At 41.5% G+C, this 27160-nt stretch overlaps 1 protein-coding gene across 3 annotated transcripts; it reads right to left on the bottom strand.

Moving 5' to 3' along the window:
- Window positions 1-1002: 1002 nt before the first annotated feature.
- Window positions 1003-25773, bottom strand: USP18 (ubiquitin specific peptidase 18). Of its 3 annotated transcripts, none has more exons than XM_039367966.1 (12): window positions 25645-25773; window positions 15063-15193; window positions 14129-14317; window positions 12559-12655; window positions 10542-10687; window positions 10243-10322; window positions 7993-8139; window positions 7208-7303; window positions 6382-6549; window positions 3872-4003; window positions 2119-2168; window positions 1003-1425 (listed from the first exon to the last, which is right to left on the bottom strand). In XM_039367966.1, the coding sequence occupies exons 3-12, from the start codon at window positions 14307-14309 to the stop codon at window positions 1320-1322; spliced, it is 1203 nt and encodes a 400-aa protein (XP_039223900.1). In that variant the 5' UTR covers window positions 14310-14317; window positions 15063-15193; window positions 25645-25773; the 3' UTR covers window positions 1003-1319. The 3 variants fall into 3 exon arrangements, with proteins under 3 accessions (XP_039223900.1, XP_039223819.1, XP_039223994.1); XM_039367885.1 differs by having other exon boundaries at window positions 15082-15193; XM_039368060.1 differs by lacking the exon at window positions 15063-15193 and having other exon boundaries at window positions 25645-25739.
- Window positions 25774-27160: the final 1387 nt, after the last annotated feature.

The raw sequence follows: 27160 nt of genomic DNA, 5'->3' as shown, positions 1-27160 counted from the left end.
ACATCATCATAAAATACATCAAATTAAAGCACTGGAGTAATCGTAAGAGAGTAGAGAAGACCTCATTCTACGACTGATGTTGAAACGTTGATCTAAGAAATATATGCTCCAGGTGTTCTTCTATTATACAATGTGCCAGAATTTAAGCAGATGTAAAGTATCTCTTTTTCAATCGCAGCATCTTACAATTCCTATGACTGTCTGTAGGAGAGAGTAGCTGGTAATTAACCATTGTATAATACTATGTCCTCCTAAAGAAAAAGCAAGTTACTCAGGTCACTGAAAATGCAATTTCAAGTATACAAATTCATTTTAAACAGACACACTTGTATATATTAGTCTTGTGCAGAAATACTAAAATTTACTCCTATGCTAATTGATCAGTTGTGATCACTCTAGAACAGTGATGGCGAACCTTTTAGAGACCGAGTGCCCAAACTGCAACCCAAACCCCACTTATTTATTGCCGGGTGCCAGGTGGATGTGGCCCACTGGGTGGGCGTGGCTGTGGTGGTCATGGCAGATTGGATGGGTGTGGCCAAGATGGGCGTGGTCACCTCAATGTTGCTCATGGGGAAGGATGCCCGTGGGGGGTGGGCAGGGTTGGGAGAAATCCAGGGGGTCTCTGGCAGGTGGGGCAGGAGGCAGGTCCTGCGGGGTGAGGCGAGGCAGGGTGGGGATGCCATTGCCATGTGGCAAGGCAAGGGGCGCCTACTGCCTGACACCATTGGCCCCCACACACAGAAGCCAGCGAGTGCATGAGGGCCGACAGTGCCCATCAACAGCCACAGCCTGCCAGCCCCTCAACCAGCGCACTCTGTGGCTCTGCAGCCCACCACCAGCAGTTCAAAGAAGCCGCCTCTGAGGTGGATGGCCGGCCAACAGCTGAGGCGATGCAGTGGGTCATGCCTGGGAAAAGGAGAGCATGCGAGGCCAGGAGGGACGGGATGGGGGGGAGGGAAACCAGCCGTGCTGGGATGCATCTGGCCACGTGGGACCTCGGCGAGTTAGCAGGCGGCTGGTTGAAGAGATAGTTGCCATCTCTGGGGTATGGCACGTGTGCCCACAGAGAGGGCTCTGACTGCCACCTCTACCAAACGTGCCATAGGTTCACCACCACTGCTGTAGAAACTGGACCCCCAAAAAGGAATTATGGGCAGCTTTCCAGAGCTATTTAGAAATAAATTCATTCTTTTGTTTATGTACTCATTTTCTAGAGGGCTAACTACATTCCTAATTCTCCCTTTGAGATGTACATTTTTCATATGAATTGTCTTTCACTGATGTTGATGGACATGGGTTCAACTTGCTGGGTTAATTCAGGGAGTGTGAATGGGGCCTTCCCAGTTACTGTGAGTCTTCATTTCCATTGAGAGGGATCTGCTACTCCTTCTCATGTAAACCAGAAGGTAGGCAGTTTCACCCCTGCAAAACATGAAAGAAATAGTGAATGATGGGAAAGCAGATCAATTGATAACACAAGAATTACTCCTTCAAACATCTTTCAGGGAAGTACATAGAATCTTTTGCCCGGAATTCAGACAATTTAACTTGTTTCTAACTGACACAAGGAACTTGGTGTCCTCCAAATGTCTCATAATCAATAGGAAAGGACAATACAGATAGTCCTCAATTTATAACCATTCATTTAGTGGCCAAAGCTACAATAACATTGAAAAAAGTGACTTATGACCAGTTTTTATTCTTACAACAATTGCAGTTTCCCCATAGTCACATGATCAAATTCAGAGCTTGGCAATTGGTTCATATTTATCCTGCTTGCAATGTCCCAGGGTCATGTGATCACATTTTCAGACCTTCTGACAAACAGAGTCAATGGGAAAACCAAATTCACTTAACAACTGTGTTCCTAACTTAACAACCGCAGTGATTCACTTAACAACTGTGGCAAGAAAGGTCATAAAATGGAGCAAACTCACTGAAGACCTTTCTTAGCAATGGAAATTTTGGGCTCAACTGCAGTCATAAGTCAAGGACTACCTGTATATTGTACTGATCTAAATTTGTTCTCCATACAGTCAACTATATTCGGTGGTTTCCACCTTCTCCTGCCTCTGAACTACTATTTCAGATGGATTAGAATAAAACCTTTCTTACCAACAGAGAGATTGTCTTCCATAAGTAGATTTGATATCATCCCAGAATACCTGCAGAATATAAAGCACAAGCGTCCACATTCAAGGATATTTTTCAAAACATGTTTCACCTATTGAATGGAAAGTCATGGTTTATTTTAATTGTTGTTTGTGAAACAACATAGAAGCAAATTAGTCCACAGCATAAACCAGACCTGGCATTTTACAACCCCAGGACCACATTCAGCCCTTTTTACTATGAGCACACAGGCCCACATTAAAAATGAAATTGTTGCCTGCTCTCAAAATAAAGTATATATCTACCCATACCCATAACACACACACACACACACACACACACACACACACACACACACACACACGTATATATATATATATATGTATATGTCATGGTTCCGACAGATGAATCTCTTTCAAAACTTTGAGGCCTTGTTTTCCTTAAGGAATCTTTTATTTGAGAAACAAAGTATCAGCACTACATAGCTGAAGCCAAAAACTGAATTCCCCTCCCCTGGCACAAAGTAGCAAAGAGCAATTCCTTCCTCCAATTAACTTGAAGTGTGGGCTTTCTCCCCATCTTTCTCCCCAAATTTCTAGCAATAACCTTGGGTTCCCACGGCTGAGTTATTATTGTTATAATTAGCTGGACTCTCATTCCCCCCTCCCAGCATCAACGAACTCTAAAAGCAATAGAGAAAAGATGGCTACATTTCCATCTGTTATCAAAGCAAGAGCAGCGTTGACATATATGTATGTATATGTATGTACATGTATGTATATGTATGTACATGTATATGTATATGTGTTATGTATATCTACACACACACACACAAATCACTGTCCATTTTGAATACATAGTAGAAAGAAGAAATTTGAGAGTTCACAAGTTTGATGCTATATGGAACAAAACTGTGACTGAATCTGGATGTTCTGCTTCGGATACCACAGAGCCTCCTCCCAGGATGTAACAAAGAAAATAGGTTGTGAAGAAATGTTAACATCCCAGACAATCCTGCAAACTTTGCTCAAGCATCGCTTATATGCTATGTCCTGGATAGAAGAAAGTGAACTACCAATGATCTTTTCTTCCATCCTCACCATTCTCTGCACTGCCTTCCTGTCTGAAGCAGCGATGCTTCCAAACCAGACTGTTAATACCATATAACAGGATGCTCTCGATTGTCCCTCTATAGAAAGTGGTAAGGACAGGGGAAGGAAGTTGTGCTTTTCTCATGCGACGCAGAAAATGCAGCCGCTGCTGTGCTCACTTCACCAGTGTCTCGCTGTTGAGTGACCAGGCTAGTTTGTTCATTAGCTGCATACCCAGAAACATGATGCTGCTAACCAGATGAGTCATTAATGCACAGAGCAGTGTGTCTGTGCCTGCCTTTTCTAAAATCAACAATGATCTCTTTGGTTTTTCCTACGTTTAAAACGAGGCTATTTTTGTTACACCAGTTCACCAAACCCTCTACTTCCTTGCGATAAGCAGCCTCATTATCATCTTAAATAAGGCCCACTTCTGTTGTATCATCTGCATACTTCACAATATGGTTGGTGGCAAAACTGGCACCACAGTCATCAGTCAACAAGGTGAACAACAGCGGACTTAGGACACAACCCTGAGGAGAATCTATGGCAAGCTATCCCATTCTGCCTGCAGGAGCCCCAGATTCAAGTCAAAATGTATCTAACAACATTGGAAGTGATTGTGATTCTGAAAGACTATCTCCAGGAGTGTCTGGCTTCCTCACCTTACAAACACTGGAATCGTTGAAGCAATACCACTTATATTCGGTGAGACTCCAGATATAGGCACAATAATGACCAAAGTCAGCTGATCCCGAGTGGGCAATCACCGCAAAGAGATCATACATCCCATCACGCTGGAAAGAAGTACAGAACAATACTTTGAGGAACAATGCAGATGCAACACTTTTTTCTTTTAACAGGGAATGACTATTATTGTCACATCACTCCTGGACCTTCTACTGTCAAAGGACAATTGTCCACAACATGAGTTCTTTTGTTTCAACTCTTTCCCTTAACAAGTACCATTTTTGCGCCTTGCTTTCTATAGAACAATTAGGGCATTTTACCAACAAGGCAATTGTTTATTTTAGGGGAGAGAGCAGGGAAGAATCCTGATGCAGGAAGTAGATCAGATGTTTGGGAGTTTTCATGTAGTTGCTTGGCAGAACAAGTTGGGAGCGAAGAAAAGGCATTTCCTCCACCTACATCTAATTATGCTACAAATAAGCCCTATAGTAGTGATTCTCAACTTTTTTAATGCCGCGACCCCCCAACCGGTCGTAAGTCGAGGACTAAACCGGTCATAAGTCGAGGACTACCCAACTGGTCGTAAGTCAAGGACTTTCCCTGCCCAGGAGCACCGCGCATGCGTGGTGCCACCCCCTGCGCCAGCCGAAGCGTAGCTGGCAAGCGGCAGAGACGGAGCAGGCCAACCACCGGCTGGGCCACCAGCTGGCCCAGCCCAAGGGAGGTAAGGCACCCGCCGGAAAAGGGGAAAAAAATGGTGGACAGCCTTGCTTGGCGACCTCCATGAAATGGTTGCGACCCCATTTTCCCCAAATGGGGTCGCAACCCATAGGTTGAGAACCACTGCCCTATAGTGTCTCTGTGATGTTTCCTTCACCTCATCCTGATTTTTTCTGGCTTTAAAGTAGTATTTCTCAAATAAACCATGGCTGTTTCAAGGTAGATAACATCTAATGCACTTGGTCAAGTCTTCTATTATTGTCACAGTCAAGATGATTCACAGAGCCTGATGTCTATTAGCCATTTGCTGATGGTGCTGGCATGCCCTTCTCCTTCAGTCTTGGGCTGGCTTCTTGAATACCATTTCCTTCTCCAAGGGGAAAGAACTGGCATAATAAGGCACCCTAAAACTTTTTATAAAGCCACCTCATATTAAGCATCCTGAATGGAAACCAGCTTTCATCTTCAGACTCATATAACTTTTTATACAAAGGCAAAACGTGAAAGGTGGAAATCAAACTACTTTTATAATTCAACAAAGGTCTTAAGGAAGTGGGTTTAGTCTCTCAATAATTTCTAATTTGCTGACTAGATGTAGACATCAACCAAGAACCTCTTCATGATTGGGTAGAGCCAATCAGCTTCTCTGTTTCACCTAAAACTCACCTTCATTTACCCTTTATATTCTAGAAAACTATTAGTTTAAAAAAAAAAGAAAACAAATAATGTTTTTATCTATATATCTAATTTGTACTGCTAAATCTTCAAGACTCAATGCAGTTTACATACTAATATAAAATTTCCACAGTAAATAAAAATAGCGAACAACCAGGAATACAGTATTTGGTAATAAATAAGAAATATGTAAGTAAAAATGGGGAACAGTCATTCCTCAAGATCCTCTGGAACAGCGGTCTTGAAAAATTTTCAGGCTATCATAGATCGGTCCAGTCTAGTTTCCAGAGAAAACAGGGTCTGAGACTTAGGGTTTATTCAAGGGGGAAATAGCTAATCAATTTAATTAGGCTGATTGTGTTAATTTATTTGAAATGTGATTCTCATTTTATCTTTTCCCAATATATCTCTTTCAGAGAAAGAGAGAAAGATCTAATTTCCCATAAACACTGTTCAGGCAAGCCTTCCCAACATGCAAGACTGCACAGTTACACTTTACACTGACACTGGGCTTGTTAAGATCTGCATTTCAGGGTTTGGGGGTGGGGATCCAAAGTACCTTCATATATATTTTTCTAGAACCGGGCTGAAGGAAAACATCCAGGATATATGGACTAAGGTGTCTCCAGCTGAACAGATTAGAGCAGTGGTTCTCAACCTGTGGGTCAGGACCCCATTTGGGGTCAAATGACCATTTCACGGGAGTCGTCAAACCATGCTGTCCGCCATTTTTTTCCCTTTTCCCTAGCTGTCCTACTCCCTCTTATTGGTGGCCACACCCACTTGGGGGTCACCACAACATGGGGAACTGTATTATGGGGTCACGGCATTAGAAAGGTTGAGAACCACTGGATTAGAGAATATCAGAACGCTCTGTCTGAATGGACACCTTGATAAACAATGGAAAATCCATGGAGAAAAGGCTGCGTCTTCGTCCTGGTCTGAAATACCAGTTTTGGGTAATTATATTATCCAAAGCTTTAAAGGCCATGTCTGGGGTTCAAGGACTGGCTATACCCCTCAGATCGCAATTGCTCATCCTAAATGATAGTAGCCTTAATGCCAGAGGGAATGCATGTCAATATCCTACCTTTTTAGCATCTGGATGAAACTGTTCCGGTGCCAAGATCTGGCTGAAATCTAGCTTTGGTGGGAAAGCCAAGCTATGTGTGACTTTCCTAGTTCTGTTGCCATCTTTGGAACGGAAGCGAGCAAGATGCAGCGTCAACATGCGTGGCAAATACGTTATTTTCACCGTCTGCAAAATCAGCAAAACATATTCTGTCTGAATAGACAGTCTTGATAGGCAGTGGGAGATCCCTGGGGAAAGGGCTGTGTCCTCTTCCTGGTTGAAAACACACCAGTTCTGGCCAACTGTATCTAAAGAAGGCTTTAAGGACCATAATTGGGGTTTAAGAACCAGCAAAAAATAGTCCATTGCAGCCAACATAAAGAAACTACAAAGATGGGATTTCTCTACAATTAAATACAATTTAATTGTATGTAATTGTGATACAATTAAACTTCAATTCCCAAAATTGTCAACCAGGACGGGCTAAAATCTGGGTCTAACATTAAGTAACATATACTGGAGGCTTCTTCCAAGGTGTGTTTGACAAAAGCCATGGAACTGCTTTGTGGATTTTTTCTAGCCATAAAGAGATACAATACTAGTTATCTTAGGCCAGTGTTTCTCAACCTTGTCAATTTTAAGGCATGTGGACTTCAACTCCCAGAATTCCACAGCCAGCAATGCTGGCTGTGGAATTCTGGGAGTTGAAGTCCATATGCCTTAAAATTGTCAAGGTTGAGAAACACTGTCTTAGGCAAACAAATAATTTAATCCTAAAATATAAAGGCAATGAAATTCCCAAAACAATCATCTCTCCTATCCCGCCACCTAAAACAAGCATTACCCGCAGACATGATGTTTTCTTGTCACACTTCGTACAGTAACACATATTTTCTTTAGTTAATTGCTCTGGTCTGAAAAAACTGCGTAGTGAATTTTCCTAGGAAAAGAGGAATAATGCATTGTAGAAAGCAAGGATAGATATCAGTTCCCTCCAATATATCCCATGTTTAATTCTTTCCACTTAAATTAAGGCCATAAAGCTACCATTTCCCAACCTGCAATTCTCCAGATATATTCAGCTATAGGTTGCATCATTCCAACTACCAGTGGTAAGGTTAAGAGTAATACCTCTGAAAATGCACTTTTACCACCTATTTAAAGTAATCAAGGAGCATGCTGCAGACTTCATCAGGCAAGGAATTTTGGCAGGTGGAGTCTAAGAGAAGGGTCTTTTCTACTGTGGCCCCTACCCGTTGGAATATCTTGCTGTCAGAGGTGATATCCACCTCCATACTCTTGGTCTTTTGGAAGAACCTCAAAACGCGGCTCTGCTGGTTGGCTTGGGCCCCCGAAGGAGATGCTTTACACTGGAGGTGGTTGGTGGAGTTATGAAAAAGATAACTCACCTCCTTATCACTCGTGTACCTGGTTCTTAGTTTTATCTAATTTCTGTTCATTTTAATGTTTTTGTTTTTATGCTTTTTATTGTATTGTAAGCTGTCTGGTCACTTTGAATAGTGAGCTAGGCAGCAGAGAAATTTGATAAATAAATCAAGTTTGACATGCCTGCCTTAGAGTATCTTGGTTGCATCTTCCTGTCTTTCAAAAATGCCCAAATGAACTTACCAAGTTAATAATCGGATGAGAATCAAAATCAAACATTGGAAGATGAAGCATTAGCTGGTTACTGTCTATCTTTATTTCATGGAAACATTTCTGGCACACCAAGAGCTCTTGTAAACGGATGGTATACAGATGAGTCAATCTTTCAACCTTCAACAAATGAAAAGTGAGAAGAACCAAAATGGAAACAATTTTATTATTATTATTATTTTATTGCTTTCTCAGAAATGTGATTTTGTACCAGTCTTTCCTAATTTGATAATAACCACATGCTAGAACTGTGAATCCAAGAACCTCGTTCTGTCATGTATGCAGAAGGCTCAGGTCTATCTAGAGCAGTGGTTCTCAACCTGTGGGTTGGAACCCCATTTGGGGTCGAACGACCATTTCATGGGGGTCGCCAAACAATGCAGTCCGCCATTTTTTCCCCCTTTTCCTTAGCTGTGCTACTCCCTTTTACTCTATTGGTTTTTGAAAGCCAATAGAATAGACTCTCTTGAATAGAGTCTAATTCTATTGGCTTTCAAAAGCCAATAGGAATTGTCCAGGCTGTCTCTGCCCTGCTGAGCCCGACAAAAGTCCCATTCTGCAAACGGTGCTGCACCAGTTGAGTAGTCCTCGACTTACGACCGGTTGAGTAGTCCTCTACTTACGACCAGTTGGGGTCACGGCATTAAAAAGGTTGAGAACCACTGATCTAGAGGGCAAGAGCTTAGAGCAGGCTATATAGGTAGTCCTTGCTTTATGATCACAATTGGGACCAGAATTTCTGTTGCTAAGCAAGGTGGTTGTTAAGTGAGTTGTGCCCAATTTTATAAACTTTTTTTGCCACAATAAGATCACTCCAGTTGTTAAAAGAATTCAGCTTCCCCCATTGACTTTGCCTATCAGAAGCCAGCTGGGAAGGTCGCAAATGGTGATCACATGACCCTGGGATACTGCAACCATCATAAATGCAAGCCAATTGCCAATCACCCAAATTTTGATCACATGACCAGAGGGGAATATCGTGATGGTCATAAGTGTGAGGACTGGTCATAAGTCACTTTTTTCAGTTGCTAAACAAATGGTTGTTAAGTCAAGGACTGTACCTACCAATACAGATACAATACTACACAGTTTGACACATAGATTCTATGTCAGCGGTTCTCAACGTTTGTGTGACGGCGACCCCCGTCACACAAACGTTATGCGCATGCGCGGCGCGGCGCGCATGGGGGTGGGGCCCCTGCGCGCGGTGCGCATGCGCGGTGCCGCCCCCCGCGCGCAGCGCGCATGCGCGGGGGCGGGCCCCCGCACGCGCGGTGCGCATGCGCGGCGCTGCCCCCCGGAGGCACAGCGCCGCCCCATGCGCGGCACGCATGCGCGGCGGCGCCCCCCAGAGGCGCGCCGGCGCCCCACGTGTGGCGCGCATGCGTGGCGCCGCCCCCCGGAGGCGCGGCGCCGCCCCCACGTGCGGCGCCCGTGCGCGGCACCGCCCCCCCGGAGGCGCAGCGCGCCCCCGGAGGCGACAAAATGGCGGATCGCCGCGTTTGGCGACCCCACAAAAGAGGTCGATCGACCCCAAATGGGGTCGCGACCCATAGGTTGAGAACCACTGTTCTATGTGGTTCCTATCATTGTGAGACCATCTAATGCAATGCTCTACTATGTCCAACTTACTGATGTCCAGACAGTTAGAATTTTAGTTCCCATAATTCCCTCCCACACCAAAAAAAACTTGGCCAAATTAAATAATATGCAACAGAGATCACTGCTACATTGAACAGAGAGGAATAGGGGGAAAAAATAATTACGATCATTTAATTAGTTCTTTTTTCTCTTCTGCTGTCTCTTAAATATATAATCATTCTCTTAAATATACTGCTCAAAAAAATAAAGGGAACACAAATGTATAGGATCCTATACGTTTGTGTTCCCTTTATTTTTTTGAGCAGTATATATAATCATTAAGTTGGCAGAGAATCATCTTTACTCTTCTAGGACATCAGTAGACGAAGCAGGATTCCACATTTCCCATAATACTGTTTTCCATTCAAGCTTCCATTTAAAACTCAGAGCCAAACTACGTTACACTAATAACATTGGATGCTCAGACAGCCACCACAGCAAATAGGAATGCAGAGTAGTCAAAGTGTGAAGTCCAGCAATTGGGCTTTTCTTAAAGCAGATTACAATTAATTAACTCCTCATGCTTCTATAAAACCACAGTGATAAAAGTATTTTTTCATCTTTATAAAAGTAGGATTTTACCAGGTCTGTGTTTGTGATTTGGTCTTTAAGTAGGTTCCAGATTTTGTAATAGACTTCTGAAGCATCGTGGCGAACAAACACTAGAAGAAACAATAAGCCACAATTTAGCATAGGGGATTTTACATTATATTCTTCCATTTTCCAAATCCCTAGATATTTTTTAACCCATTCTGGACTCCTAATAAACCCAGTAAGTCCATTTGCAGAGTTTTGCCTTCCCCAGCTAACACTATTTGCTTTCCAATCCCTAAAGGTTATGCCATCCAAATGGTATCCAAGAGGCTCCAGGTCTTCCTTACATCTCACGCCGTGACGAGAAAGGCAGCAGATAAGATCGAAAGGGCGCACAGACTTCCCCTTGGCCTGCTGCATACTTTCTAACAGCAGAAGCATTTGGTAAGGGACACTGGCCTTCTGTTCTGCCGCTCCAAATGGTACTTTAATCCTGCAGTGAAAAGAATCAAAATGTGATTGTCTTTCACAGTCAGGAAAAACTGAGCTCATACTTGAAGGCCAGGTCCTTAAAAAGAAATAAAAACCTAACACATTTACTATATTGTACAGACAGGAAGGCCTGGAGGAACGTTGTCCATGGGGTCACGATGGGTCGGACACGATTTTGCAACTAACAACAACAACAACAACAACAACAACAGAGATTGCAGTTTTGCCATCACCATAAAGGAAGGAGGCCAACGATTTAAATGTGGCTTTAAAACTTCAATATAGAAATTTAAAGCTTTATTATTTTTATAAAAATAAAACATTATTTGTGTAAATAATACATGTTTTATTAAATAATAATGCATTGCTGTTGCACACCTGGTTTAAAAGAGTCACACTAGCTTCATGGTTCCAGTTAATCATAATAGTAGCCACAAGTGAAGTAGGAAATGTTGAAATTATTCTATGGTTTTACAACAATCCTGTAAAGGAATGTTCATTTTTTTCATTCTGCAAATGGGGAGGCTGGATTGAAAGAGGTGGCTTGCCTAAACATTTACCCAGAGAAATTGTTAGAAGAAGAGATAAGAACAGGCATTTCCTATTTTCAGTTCGCAACTGAAAAATATAGAAGCAACTTACTACCGATAGTCCTTGACTTATGACCGCAATTGAGCCTGGCAATTACAGTCCTATTTATGACAGTCATAAAGCAGGTCACCACATAACTGAACCCACTTTTACGATTTTTTTCACAGCAGTCGTTAAGCAAATACCATGGTCGTTAAGAGATTCCATTATACCAAAGAGTGTTTTTTTGCCAGAAATTAGAAGTAAATACAAGAAACTGACAAAAAATGTTGAAAATTGCAATCATGTCACTGTGAGATGCTGCAAATGTGGTTCAGTCACATGACCATGGGGAGAGGTAACATCAGAACTTTGAAAGCAAATAGTAAATAGTTGGAGGGCCAGTTGTAATTTCAACAGGTTGCTAGGCAACTAATCATAAGTTAACTACAAGTAGTCCTTGACTTACAACCACAATTGAGCCCAAAATTTCAGTTATTAAATGAGACATTTATTAAGTGAAATTTGCCCCATTTTATGACCTTTCTTACCCAAGTAGTTAAGTGAATCACTGCAATTGCTAAGTTAATGACACAGTTGTTAAATCAATCTAGCTTCCCTGTTGACTTTGCTTATCAGAAGGTTGCAAAAACTGATCACGTGGCCCCAGGACACTGAAACCATCATAAATATAAACCAGTTACCAAATGTCTGAATTTTGATCACATGACTCAGGGATATTACAACCGTCATTAAGTATGAAAAACTGTCATAAGTCATTTTTTTCCAATGCTGTTGTAACTCTGAACTGTCACTAAATGAACTGTTGTAAGTCAAGGACTGCTTGTACCTGCACCATCTTTGAGGTTGTTTGTTTCAACTTCCCAGTTAGTCCTGCAAGATAGTCCAGACAAGAAGCACAAGCTTCTATCTTTATTGTAAGTTACATTACATTAACTGAAGCTTGCAAGATTGAATGAATTTCTCTCCTCCGTTCCTTTTACTCTTTGGAAAATTGGGGAGGGTCCCTTCTGAAACATTTCCCTCTCCCTTCTGTGGGCTGAGATGTCTTTTCCATGCTGGTTGACCAGTCTGTAGCTTTCCTTCCTGTCTCCCAAGGTCATTCCCACAAACCAATGCAATCCCAGTCTAAGCGAGGGGCAGTTTCTTATCCAAACACTAACCAGCCCAATCTTGCTTAGCTTCTCCAAAACTCGCCATGCTTTTCTAGCTACTGATGTTGGAAAAGGAACACTCTTTAGATTGAGGACAAATTAACTATATTCTCTGAGCACGACTCACCTCCGAAGTATCGTAGTGAAGTATCTGTTCATTAAGAAGCTTTGAAGCAATGAGTTGATGCAACAGCTCAATCCAATGTTGTATAAGCCAACAGCACCTGAAAGACCCAAAACCAGAATGAGCAGCTTGGACAAAAAGGAAGGAGAAAGATATTGCAGATATCTAATGCTACCTGCTTTTTCAGAGAGACTACAGGACACCTATAGCAATATGAAGCTTATACTTGAAGGAGAAAAGTGTGCAGGACTTTCCCATTTAGAGGAAGGAGCACTGAATTCAAAATTATTTTCATTAGTTTTCTGGTAAATGTAATCCCTTCCACAACCTATGCCAGTGGTGGCGAACCTATGGCATGGATGCCAGAGGCGGCACTCGGAGTCCTCTCTGTGGGCACACGTGCTGTTGCCCCAGCTTCGCCTGCCCCCACAACTCCTCCTCTCCAGCAGCCCCCCTGAAGATAGTCGCCCCTGAACGTGCAAGGACATGGCAGCCAGGCAGCATAGACAAGACTCTGCCCTCACACCCCATCATGCACAGTTGATGCTGCAGAGCGGAGGCAGAAGGTGTGACCGCCATAGCACTGCTGGGCTGCCTGGGCGATCTGTGGCGGACCTTGGAGGCGGTGACTGGCCCTGCGGGGCCGGGGCAGGGGGTAGAGCGGGGGCGGGGCCAGTTTTTGGGCACTTGGTCTCTAAAAGGTTCGCCATCACTGACCTATGCTATTTTCAAGTCTTTTGCCACTGGAGTTTCAATATAACTTTTTCCAAGCGCCAGAAAGAGAAATATGAAATCCCCAGAGTAAGAGTTCCAGCTTATAAAATTATAATGCTATAAAATCTGGTATCCTGCTAAAACTCTATTATAGTAATTATAATTCAATCCTTTTGTTACGAAGGATTGAATGAAAAATTATGTATGGTCCTCCTTATCTAAGGAGTTGAAGTAATAATAGGCAACCATAGAGGAAAATGATGACAGGCAATAGAAATTGGCCATGAAAACTTATGCCCCCATTCCCGGCATCCAGACCACTGTAACACACTATACTTAGGGCTGTCCTTAAAGACTATTCCAAAATTGCAACTAGTTACAGTAGCTGCACACTTATAGGCTCCAACACTGGAAGCAGGTTACACCAGCTTTGTGGAGTCCAAATTGGTTTTCAGTTGGATTCCAGGTCCAATTAAAGGTGCTGGTTTGAGCTGTAAATAAAGCCCTTCATGGTTTAGCATCCAGATACATTCTGGATTGTCTTTTGCAGCCAGCTGTAGTCCAGCCAATTGGACCTAGTATGGAGGCTATCAAGCTGGCTGCCTCTTCATTGCTTTTTCACAAGCTCCTGAAGACCGGATTTTTCCAGGCAGCTGTTCTCTAATTTGATTCTCCTTGCCATCTTTTATTTTCTCCCTTCTCTAGTAGCATTCTTGTTTTATTTCTTTTCCTATGGAGCTTGTTCTATATTGTATTTTGCTATGAGACATGCCAATAGGGTTCTTTCTGAAAGGAGCAGCGTACACAAATAAAAAGTCAGATCAATAAATAAAGCACAAATCAAAGACGACCCAAGTACCGTTTCTTGAGTCTGCCATTCCAATGATTTCTTCAAACTGCTTGCTAATCTTTTCCAAATTCTTGTTGTTTTCTTTCTTGTTGTTTTCTTTGTCTTCTTCTTCTTCTTCTGGTGCCAGAATCTGATAACCATACAGTTTGGGAGATCTTTTTTCCTTGGGATGTCCAGATTTCTGACCCATCAAGGTTGCTGTGTACAAAACACACAATAAACTAGTTACAGTACCTGAAACTCTGACTTCTTCAGTAAAGCAGGTGTACACAAATGAGGGCTTAGCAGCAAAGCCTGACCCACTTAGTAGTACTCAGCTCCAGATATTTGATAGGTTTTCAGTTACAAAACTACTGAATAATTTAAATGGGAAAAGGACAGCCAGTCTTGGTCTAGTACAGTGGTTCTCAACCTGTGGGTCGGGACCCCATTTGGGGTCGAACGACCATTTCACGGGGGTCGCCAAACAACGCAGTTCGCCATTTTTTGCCCCTTTTCCTTCGCTGTGCTACTCCCTTTTATTCTATTCCAACAGGAATTGTCCAGGCTGTCTCTGCCCTGCTGAGCCCACCAAAAGTCCCATTCTGCAAACGGTGCTGCACCAGTTGAGTAGTCCTTGACTTATGACTGGTTGAGTAGTCCTCGACTTACGACCGGTTGGGGGTCGCAGCATTAAAAAGGTTGAGAACCACTGGTCTAGTAGTTAAGGCACCAGGCTAAAAACTGGGAGACTGTGAGTTCCAATCCCACCTTACGCAATGAAAGCAGCCGGGTGACCTTGGGCAATCTCTCTCTCTCTTAGCCCAACCAACCTCACAGGGTTGTTTTTGTGAGAAAAATAGGAGGAGGAAAGAGTATTGTATACGATTGTTGTCTTGACTCTAAAAAATAGTAAAGGTAGGGTATAAATAGTATAAAATAAAATAAAAAAAAATAATAAAACCTGTAAAGGTCTTCCCTACCCATCAGTCTTCTACATCAGGGGTGGGGAACAATGGCCCTTTTATGACTTGTGGACTTCAACTCCCAGAATTCCTGAGCCAACTTTCCTCAGATGACTGTATGCTTTCTTTTCTGAAAATAAGAGATTCCAACAGCCTGATATTCCAATTCACAGGCACACCCAAGTCAACTTTACAACACAAATTAATTAAAATATATTAAATATAATAAATCAATATAAATCAATTCATTAATGTTCAAATTATGGGGAAATTATCAGAGTTGTGTGATGTGGTTGTTAAAAGGTATCAGACTGGTCCTAAGGACACAAAGGTCCTAGTCTACTCTCACCCATAGAAATTATTTGGGGACAGTTTTTCCTCAGACCAGCTTACGTCACAAGGTTGTTGTTTTTTAAAAAAAAAATTATTGGTTTTTTTACAATAACAATCTCCAATGCCTGGTTTACAGTGTGTTGTCTTGATTTATATATTTGGAAAAAAAATTAATTAACAGTCAATAATGATTGATCTTGATAATTACATAATTAGTATATTAATTAATATTATATTTCTTTGATCTTCCCTTCTCCCAGTTGTATTCTCCTTCTTCAACCTTAAACAAATATAATTCTTAATATTTTTAATGTATGATTAACTAGATTTTTTCATATTTGTACAGATAATGATAACATCTATGTATAACTTTTTAATCAGCTTATATTATTCTTATAAAAATCATCTCATTAGTTCACCCTGCATCCTATTTTCGTGGTTTTTGTTTAAGCTTAATTTCCTCTTTATATTCAATCCATTCTTATCAGTTATGATTTTCTCAATGCTAGTCATCTAAATATTCAAATTTTTCCATTTCAGTATACCATCCCAATATTTTCATATTTCATGCAAAAATACCGTACTTATCTATCTTATAGCACCTGCCTATAACATTCTTTCTGATCAGCTTATATTTCACTTATGTTTATAAAAGTTACATTATCCCAATATTTTTACATTTCATATATTGTAAAACATACTATACTACCTAAATCTCTTATCCCTCTTGTTATAGGGCCCCTTTATGTTCAAAGTTCTCTATTCTTTTAACCATATTCAAACAAGTGTTTGCTGATATAATACTCCAACTGGTAGGGTGAGTCAAGTCTCTTGAATCTGTCTCTAGCCTTCTTCTTCTGTCGAACTGCTTTCCAAGTTGGTGTATTCTGCTTGCTCGGCAGTTCCTGTATTTTTGTAAGTATTGTTGGGAATAAAGAAGATAAAATAGGTAAAATATATACTTTCTGTCGCCCAAACTCTGATGATTCTCCTGGGAATTCTATAGTCCATTCTATTTTTGTTGTTATATCAAAGTCTTGTAGATTTTTTCCTATTTGTATTAAATTGTAGTTCTTTTCATTTGTAGCATCATTGATTTGACCATGTTCTTCTAATTTGTGTTGTGTTATCTGATTTGTTTATTCCTTCGTCATCATTTTCTGAGTGTTTTTTGATTGTAGATTTAGGTTAGAAATGTGCTTATTTATGTCGTCAAAGTTGGTTTTGATTTCCTCGTGGTTTAAATCTATTGTCATTTGTATCTGTTGTAACATTGTGTACATTTCCTCTTGAAAAGTATTTGTCTTGCCTTGAAATGTTGCTTCTGGAGATCTTTGATGTTCCAGGCTAAGTCCTTCAGGGGTAAATATTGAATGTGGTGGTCGACATTTTTTGATAGATATACGATATTCATGTTGTCTCCCCCCCTTCAAATAATCTTTCATCAATATTTTAGTCTCTATAATTAGTAATACAGGCAATATTTCTGTAACAGTTTTTTTTATTCAGAGATCAATTATTAATCAGTCAAAGTTGCAATTCAGTATGTTTAGCCACCTTAAGTCCTTCCTGTAAATTCTCCTCTAAAAGATTAGCCAAAAGCCTAAGCTTTTCTTATTTTATAAACAATTCTTAGATTTAGACAACAGTCCAGGTATTTTTTTTTCAAACACTTTTTAATCTTATAGCTGGCCTAGCTCTTTCTGTTCCCAAATGTCTTCTTAAAAGTTATTTAAAATTCAAGGTAACAGATTATTCTTTGTTTCTGGGCATCCTGCCAATTTCTGAGTCATTATTGTTAATGTTCTGTGCTCTGATTCTCCACTAGGTGTCAATAGTTGTTTATTTTCCAGTTTTTTCAGACAAAAAGTTATTATTGTTATATATTTTTTATAATTTTATCAAAATCCTTTAGGGTATAGTCTTAACAGGTTTTTTTTAGTTTCTAGATTTTTCCAGACTGTAGAATTTTAAATTTCATTTCAATATATTTCTTCCCCTTAGTATTAATTCGCCGCTTCCCTCTGTGAGGGAGTGGGGATATAGTCCCTTCCCTTCACTTTTGGAGGTTTTATTGCTTTGGGGGTCTTTCCCAAGGATTCGGTTAAAAGATAGAAGAGAGAAGATCGATGCTCTCACCAGTTCCAAGCACACTGTTCACTAATGTTCTGGTTCATGCTCTTGGACTTTGGCTGCATATAGCTTGGGCTAGACGCTAATGTACAGCTAGCCTTTCTCCTGTCAGGTCAAGGGCTTCCCTAGATCGAATGAAACAACCGCTGCCATTTCATGATTAACAGAGTGCCCCTTCTTCACGGTCACCTCTTCAGGGAAACTTCAGACCCATTTAGGGTCCCCCTGGCAGGGCGAAACTGGCTATGGGGAGCGGAGCGCCGCTATCCCATGGTCGTGCGCTGTGGAGCAAAACCGGAAGTCCTCTCACAGAGTTGTTGTTTGGGGAGGAAATAGGAAGAGTGTGATCTATGTATACGCCAGAAAGAAAGGCAAGATAACAGTCTAAGAAAGAAGCAAGGGAAGGGGATGAACTCATCAGATCCAATCTCAATTCTCAGTCAAGGAAAGATATTTACGAGCAGAAAGAAGAAATGATTTAAGTAAAAATACAAAGAGCCTGGGAAAAGGTCTTTCAATAAGAAGAGAAGAGGACACAACAGTATTCCAGTCTTCAAAAGAAATCTAAAGACAAAGCAGACATGATAGGAAAGAAGAGCAGTCACATATAGGTGGTCCTTGATTCACGATAGTCCCCGTAAAAGGTACTTACGACCCAATTTCAAAGTTAAGATGGCCGTGCATGCGCACACACACACACACATCTGAGGTCACATGTTCACATTCTGGGCACTTAGCAACTAGCTCATTTTTATGGCCTTTTGGAGCATCCCAGTGACAAGACTGCTATTTTTGACATTTTTTATCGATTTCTGGCACTTACTTCCAGTTTCTGCCAAAAAACATCTATTGGGTATAATGGATTGGCTTAAAAATTGCTACATTCACTTAACAACTGCAAAAAAATGTCAGAAAATCATGTCCAGTCACATGGTGACTCACTTAACAACCACGACTTATGACTATAATTCCAGGCTCAATTACAATCGTAAGTGGAGAACTACCTGTAATTCACTTTTTTTAACTGAAATGGCGCAGCCAGAATGTCACTTTACTATATATAGAAGATACACATATGGAAAGGGTTAAAAAGGGGGGGGGACAGGAGTTTTCATTCTCCAGATGTGCCTGCAAAGTAGAGTAAGAACAGCCCAGGTAATGCCTACTGGTACAAAGCTCCACCTATTTTTTTATGTGTCAAACATGTAATGCACATAAATATGGTCAGAGATTCAGTCACACTATCGTGACTGCTATCTTGACTTTTCTGATCACATCCTACAGATATCCCTGCTTCTCACCCCTTAGCCTTGCTGAAATATCAACGATTTTCATAATCAAGGCAGCTGGAAGAATATTCATATCTCAAGTGTAGCTGGAATAAACCACACAATCCTCAGCCTCTTGATACTGAAAGAAACATGGTGGGCAGCCATTTTCTGCATCATGTTTTCCTCTCGGATTGTGGAATAACAAATGCTATAAAATGGGGGGGAGGGTTGGGGGAAGTAAGAGGCAACCAATGTTAAGTCAAAGGCCCGTTCCTTCCTGGATAAAAGTGGTTTGTTGCTCCTCGTCATGTAGAGACGAACAATCAGAGACACAGAGCATCCAGAGTTAACACCTCTGTCCTATGTTAAGGCATACATGACTTTTCTACATGGTATTACTAATGGAAAAATCATTTTTACATTCTCAACTGCATTCACGAGCATCCACTGATGGTACATGTCTCATAAAACATTTTTAGCATCTCCTTTCTGAAAACCAAGCTAATTTTGTACTAGTTGGATGGAGAACGTGGTTCCTTTCAAAATGCACCCAAATACCTTGCTTCAAAGTCAAAATCTAAACAGAATTACCATACCCAGAAGGAGAGCTTCAACCTACAGAAGATTTGTAAATAAATAGAAAAAAACCAGACTGTTGATATTTATATCTGAGCAAGAATCAAACAAAGCTCTTGATTGGCTCCAAATAGGGTCCCCAAGCCAGGTGTCAAAACCATATATTCAAATCTTGCAGAAAAGCAATAAGATGGAGACCATCTTAGCTCTGGGGGAATGATGTTCCAAAGAGAGGGAGAGAAGGCCCTTTTCCTAAGTCCCTTCAGATGTACATGTAGTCCTCAACTTACAACAGTTGATTTAGTAACTGTTCAAAGTTACGACGACACTGAAAAAAGTGACTTATGACTATTTTTCACACTTATGACTGTTTCAGCACCCCCATCGTCACTTGATCAAAATTCAGATGCTTGACAACTTGGTTCATATGTATGACAGTTGCAGTGTCCCGGGGTCATGTGATCGCCTTTTGCAATCTCCTGACAATCAAAGACAACGGGGAAGCTAGATTCACTTAACAACTGTGTTATAACTTAACAACTGCAGTGATTCACTTAACAAACGGACAAGAAAAGTCGTAAAATGGGGCAAAACTCACTTAACAAATTTCTCACTTAGCAACATAAATTTTAGGTGCAATTGTGGTCGTAAATCAAGAACTATCTGTACTTCCTTGATAGTTGGGACTTGCAACATGTCCTGCCTTTCTACGCTGGTGAGCCAGGTAATTGGGGAAGAGGAGGTCTGCCAAATAACCTGGTCCCAAGCCATGTAAGGTTGTAACTAGCAACCTGAGCTGCATCTAGAAGCAAATTGGAAACCAGTGCAGTTCCCACAAAAGAGGTAAAACATGTGAAAATTTAGAATTGCAGGAAAACATGTGGGCCACTGTATTTTGAGTCAACTGAAACTTCCAGATACTCTTCAAGGGCAGCCCCATGTAGAATGCATTACAATAGTCCAATCTGGAGGTGACCAGGCCAGGGTGACTGTGAAAAGGGTCTGTTGGTCCATGAATGGTATTTAAGATCGGTCCTTAAAATTTCAGCCACTGCAATATCCCCACAGTCATGTGATTACAACCCAGTTGCTTGGCAACCAACCTGTACTTAGGAACATTACAAGGTCCCATGATTATTAACTATTTACCTGCCTACTTACTTACAAATCACCAGGAACTTGTCAATCCTTTCCAGCTTCCACACGGACTTTGCTTTTTTAAGGCTGGCAGGCAGTTGCTTGATTGACAGCAAATGGACTGTCAAGATTGTAACATCACATTTTCCAATCACATCACTTAGCATCAAAAGTTTCCACCCCAATTACCGTATTTAAGCAAGGACTATCTGTATTTATGTCATTTCCTTTGCAGTAAAAGGCAGTCTGTTCACCACAACCTTTGCCCAGTAACTTTCTTGACTGCCCAGTCCAGCTAACACACCTTATATTTTCTAGCAGCCTCCCATTCGAGTTTTAACCAGGTCCGACTGCTCATTTAGGGGGAATCCTTCAAGGTCTGCTATAACTGTAATACTGCTTTTTAAAATGCCTGTTTTATGTTTATTTATTTACATCCCACCTTTATTATTTTTTAATAACAATACTCCTTCCTATTTTCTCACAACAACCTTGTGAGGTAAGTTGGGATGAGAGAATGACTGGCCCAAAGTTACTCAGCCAGCTTTCATGCCTAAGGTGGAACTAGAATTCAGTCCCCTAGTTTCGAGCCTGGTTGCCTTAATGACTAGACCAGGGGTAGGCAAACTTGGCTCTTTTATGACTCATGGACTTCAACTCCCAGAATTCCTAAGCCAGCCATGCTGAGGGGAAAGGGAGAGGTTTTCAAGCTGAGCCATGCTGGCTCAGGAATTCTGGGTGTTGAAGTCCACGAGTCATAAAAGAGCCAAGGTTGCCTACCCCTGGGCTAGACCAAACTGGCTCTTTTATTGTTTTACTATTTATACTTCATCTGACTTGATTTTCTGAAGGTCATAATATGCAACTATATTAAGGCCCCATCTTCATTTGCATGTCACCATAATGCCCTCATGCTCTGGCAATGCCAATCTTCTCCCTGACCACAAGTTTTCCATCTCTGTCTATGAGTGAAACAATCTCAGTTTCTATTAATTTTAAAACCATCTTTTCCCCTTTAAACTGACCTTCTTTCACTCCAGAGCTTCAGAATGTGTAAAACCTGCAGTGACCAGCTTACTCATTATTATGGGAATGAGTTCTGTTTCAGTGGTCTTCCACGCTCTGCTTCAAGTTCTTTCTCTACCAGTTATTTTCCTGGCTTCCCAACTTTGATCTTGAATTGTAACCAGCACTAGAAGGCAGCAAAGATCTGCCAGTTTATTGGAGAATGAGATCTTCTTATTCTCTCAAACAATATTCTGAACTTGCCACATCACCATTTGAAGAAGTAGTCTTCAGCAACCTCAGCTATCTTTCTCCTCACATCAATATCCAGAAAATAATAAGGGTATGTTTTGGGGGGAGTGAATTGGAGTATTGTTCCAATTTGTCATTTTCCCTGTATTGGTCAGTTTCAATCACTTTTAGTTCCCAGTAGAAGTTTAACAGCTAAGCAGTCTCATTTCTCCTGCTTTAAAGGACCTACCTAGATAGTTGCGCATTCTGTCCCAGTGCCTTCCTCCATGTTTCTTTATTATAGAGGTAATCCTCAACTTACAACCACATCTGAGCCCAAAATTTCTGTTGCTAAGCGAAACATTTAAGTGAATTTTGCCCCATTTTGCGACCTTTCTTGCTACAATTGTGAAGTGAATCACTGCACTTGTTAAATTAGGAACACGGTTGTTAAGTGAATGGCTTCCCCACTGACTTATAAGAAGGTCGCAAAAGCGGATCACATGACCTTGAGACCATCATAAATATGAGTCAGTTGCCTAGCATCTGAATTTTGATCACATGGCCATGGGAATGCCGCAACAATTGTGTGAAAAATGGTCATGTCACTTTTGTCGGTGCTGTTGTAACTTTGAATGGTCCCTAAATGAACTGTTATTAAGTCGAGAATTACCCTGTACATTACCCATGAGAAATGAGAAAACTGGTGAGAGGAAAGAAGAGGGAAAAGCAAACTTAGAAAAAAGTAAGCAGAATCCCAAAATGAGAGGCTTCCGATTGCTGATGCAAACTACACACACACTCACACACAAATACACACATGGTGGAAACTTTCCTCTCTGGCTGGGCATGTGCTGAAAGTTGACAGGTAGTAAACCCAACCACTTTGCCTGGACAATAGCAGTCACAGACCACAACAACAGCATTTTGCCGTGACTTAGAACAGAACGGGCAACAAAGAAGCAACAAGGTGTTGACAAGGAAGATAGCATTTTATGCATGGTTTTATTTCTAAAACAGGTTTGTATCTTAAGCCAGGAGTGGGGAAATGTCTTAAATTTCCTAACCTTTAGATTCATAGGACTAAATAAAGTTATAGTTAGAATATTTTATTTATTTTTAGATTTCTGGGCTGCCCATCTCATTGAGGTGACTCTGGGTGGCTTACAGTCATGTGATTAAAATACCACGTAAAACATTAAAACAATTGTTATCTTCAGTTCAGGTTTGAGCTTGGTGCCGAAGTTAATGAGGAACACCAGACACGAGGTGCAGGTTTGTGCAGTTTTGTTTCCTTTTATTGAAGCACTTCACCAAAAGGAGTGCCAGCCAGCAAAATGCCAGGATCCAGAACAAAGGGTTAAGAAAACTTTATACAATTTCACTAAAGCAGAAGGTGGGACAAGGTGAGATATATAAGAAATATCATCTAATAAACATTTTAGTAATGATCTAAAAATTTGTTCTATTGGTCTGTTTTATTCCTAAACCTTGGCTAATGAATGCTCCAGGAGTTATCTAATACACATTCTATTTGTTCCAAGCCCATCATAATAAGTAATAACCATAGGTTTAAAAATTCAGATAAAATTTATACGTATTCTATGGGCTTTTTGAATATACAAAGCCATAACTGACCCATCATATTTTATCCCACCAGATCTGGTGATCAGAGCCTGCCTAGTTAGATCCAGTTCAAGTATGTAACCTCACAAAAATTGGATTACCTCACTTAAGCAATCTGTTTTCTTTGCAATTCCACAAAACAAAGACACTGGAAGATCTTTCTCCCAAGACAAAGGGCAGGAAGGGGAAATGTGCCTTTTCCTAACTTTTTTCTGATTTAACTTGAGAACAAATATGAATGCTGATAGTTCTGAATAAAACAGAGATGGAGACCTAGCCTGCTTTGCAATCAATGTTTATTAAAATGTTCACCAGTCTGGGTGCATTGGGGGGATTCAAACTGTCCACAAAATATATATAGTCCTCGACTAAATAATCACAATTGGGACTAGAATTTCAGTTCCTAATCAGGGCAATTGTTAAGTGAACTGTGCCTGATTTTACAATCTTTTGGGTGCTCAAACACAGGAGGATTTTAAGAAGAGATTGGACATTTATCTGAAATGGTATAGGGTTTCCTGCTTGAGCAGGGAGTTGGATTAGAACAGGGGTCTTCAAACTTGGCCCTTTGATGACTTGTGGACTTCAACTCCCAGAATTCCTCAGCTAGCATGCCTGGCTGAGGAATTCTGGGAGTTGAAGTCCATGAGTCATAAAAGAGCCAAGGTTGCCTACCCCTGAGCTAGCCCAATAAGAATTTGTGTCAGCTTGTTGGAGAACAGCTTGAAGCTAGCTTGCCAGGTGAGCAGAAGATCGAGAGAGGGAGAGAAAGAGAGAGAGGAAGGGAGAGAGAGAGAAATAGAGAGGAAAGAGAGAAAGAAAGGGAGAGGAAAGAGAGAGGGAGAGGAGAGGAAAGAGAAAGAGAAGGAGAGGGAGAGAAAAGAGGGAGAGGGAGAGGAAAGAGAGAGAGGGAGAGGAAAAAAAGAGAGACAGAAATAGAGAGGAAAGAGAGGGGGAGAGGAAAGAGAGAGGAAAGAGAAAGAGAGGAAAGAGAAAGAGAGAGAGGGAGAGGAAAGAGAGAAATAGAGAGGAAAGAGAGGGAGAGGAGAGGGAGAGGAAAGAGAGAGGGAAAGAGAGAGAGGGAGATGAAAGAGAAAGAGAAGGAGAGGGAGAGGAAAGAGAGAGGAAGGAGAGAAAGAAAGGGAGAGGAAAGAGAGGAAAGAAAGAGAGGGAGAGGAAAGAGAGGGAGAGGAAAGAGAGAGAAAGAGAAAGAAAGGGAGGGAGAGAGGGAGGAGCGCAAGTGCGCATCTCGTAAAGGTAAAAAAGGATATATGCAGTGTTAGCTTCATTTTAGATGTCAAAAGGGTTTTGCGGCTCCCAGTGTTTTGTTTTTGGTGGGAAACCGGTCCAAGTGGCTCTTTGAGTGTTTGGGGTTGCCTACCCCTGCCCTAGTTAATAATTACCAGTCATCCTGCCCAACGAGGTCTTGCTCCTTGTGGTGCTTGTGTCAAGCAGTGGACAATATTCATTATATTCTCCACTATCCCCTTTATGAAATTAGACCCAAATTATTCACGGGAGGTGAACTCAAGGGCTCAGACCTCAAATAATTGAATGAGCTTCTTGCAGATGTGTCTCCAGCTATTAGCAGCGAGGCTACTTTCCTTCTGCTGTCATTTAAACTTAGAAAAATAATCTTAAATTTTTAGTCGTAGCTGTAAGAAAAAAAAATCTTTTTAACTTTTCAGTCTCCGCTCTGCCATTATGTTCTTTTACCCCAATTCCTTCGAATATTCCTTTTATTACTTCATTTTATGTTTGCCTTATCTTCATTACTTCGCCTATACTATTCTACTATTACTTTGCTGGATTTTAGGCGATGCTAGATGTTACTACCAGTGGCTTAATAACAAACGCCCTCCTTTACATCGCAATAAACCATTCGGGCCCATCATAGTTCAGTTCAGCAGACTTAGTCTGCTTAGTTCAGTGTTTCTCAACCTTGACAATTTTAAGGCATGTGGACTTCAACTCCCAGAATTCCACAGCCAGCAGTTGAAGTCCACATGCCTTAAAATTGTCAAGGTTGAGAAACACTGGCTTAGTTAGTTCAGGGGCTTCCCCCCCCCCCCGGCGCGAGTAAGCCACTTTGCGGTTTAGCCAAACGTCATGCACCCCCATCTCCCTTGGAAAACTGTAGGAAAAGGCTTGCAAAAAACCTGGGGAAATTCAGCAAGAGGGCTTTATTCCATAAACCAGGATGACAAGCCTAGAAAACCAAAAGGGGACGGGGGGGGGGTGGGAAGAGGAGAGACTGAGTGAGCCTTACCGTGGACACTGGGTCTCCAGATCGTCCCGGATCTCTCCTTCGCGAGTAGCCAGCTAGCGTCCTCCCCGCGTCCTTTTCTCGCTCGCCCCGCCCCTGAGTTTTGCTTTCCCGGGGTTGAAGCAGGCAAACTCGAAAGCGAAACTTAACTGCGCTTGGAAAGCAGCGTTTCCTCCTCCTTTTCCTCGCGCCCCGGAGAAACGCTGATGCCAGGTGGCCTTTCTGGGCTGCGTTTGACGTGGCTGAGCAGCGTTTGAGAGTTGGAGAAGGGAGAAATGTTTTAACTTACTTTTATTTATTACATTAAATGTCCCAAAGCCTGGAAAAGCCGTTTGCTTTTCCAAAAGGCAACTGTACGTTCTTGGGGATGGGGGGGTGTTTTTTTCTCCCCTTGAAAACGTTTCGCTTCTCATCCAAGAAGCTTCTTCAGTTCTGAGCTTCATGGATGAGATGCGAAACGTTTACAAGGAAGAACAAAAACAAAAAAAGTCCAGTTGCCTTTTGGAAAAGTACCTTTGGGACAACCATGACCCGGACGATTGGCGATCTCCATAGATATTATATTAAAATGCCGCCCATCGGTTTGCAATCAAGTCAAAGCCACGAGATAAAACATTAAAAGTATTAAAATCATTTTAATACTTGCTAATATTAATATTGAAATTGACTTAACATTAGCCTAGGTAAGGGGTAGGCAACCTTGGCTCTTTTATGACTCTTGGACTTCAGTTCCCAGAATTGGCTCAGGAATTCTGGGAGTTGAAGTCCACGAGTCATAAAAGAGCCAAGGTTGCCTACCCCCAGGTAAGGAAGGGAGACTGCCTTTCCCTCTCTTCCCCCTCTCTCCCAGTGTTTCCCAAAATGTGGTCCGAGGACAATGGAGGTCTCCCCAAATTCTCTGAGGGGTCCGGGAATTTAGAAAAAGAATAGAACAGTGATGGCGAACCTTTTAGAGACTGAGCGCCCAAACTGCAACCCAAAACCCACTTATGCATCCTTGAGTGCCGAGTGGGTGTGGTCCATTGGGTGAGCATGGCCAAATGGGTGGGTGTAGCCAATTGAGTGGGTCTGGCTGCGGTGGTAACGGCACACTGGGTGGGACTAAAAAGTTCGATCAATCAATTCCAACTTTGCAAGATCTTTTTTTTCCCCCTCAGAAGTTGAAATTGATTGAACCTTTTTTTTTTTTTTGCACATGGCAGTGGAGGCCTAAAGCGAAAAGGTTTATAAAACCCAGCTGAAGGCCTAGGACTGGGGCGATGGTGTGCATGCCCACAGAGAGGACTCTGAGTGCCACCTCTGGCACCTGTGCCATAGGTTCTCCACCACTGGAATAGAATCTTAAAATCGCGTGAGAAGCCACAGCAACAATGAACACACCCATATGATGTTTAGTGTGGTAAATATGATCAATGTAACCCAAACAAACAACAGCTCTTCTGAGGTCTTCCATAATCTTTAAAAGTGGGAAGGGGTCCTGAAAGAAAATAGTTGAAGAAACATCGACTTAAAGAATCAG

This window comes from Crotalus tigris, unplaced genomic scaffold (assembly GCF_016545835.1).
Source record: "Crotalus tigris isolate CLP2741 ecotype Arizona unplaced genomic scaffold, ASM1654583v1 scf7180000017541.2806704, whole genome shotgun sequence".
Taxonomy (NCBI): Eukaryota; Metazoa; Chordata; class Lepidosauria; order Squamata; family Viperidae; genus Crotalus; species Crotalus tigris.
This window is presented reverse-complemented; position numbering and strand designations above follow the sequence as displayed.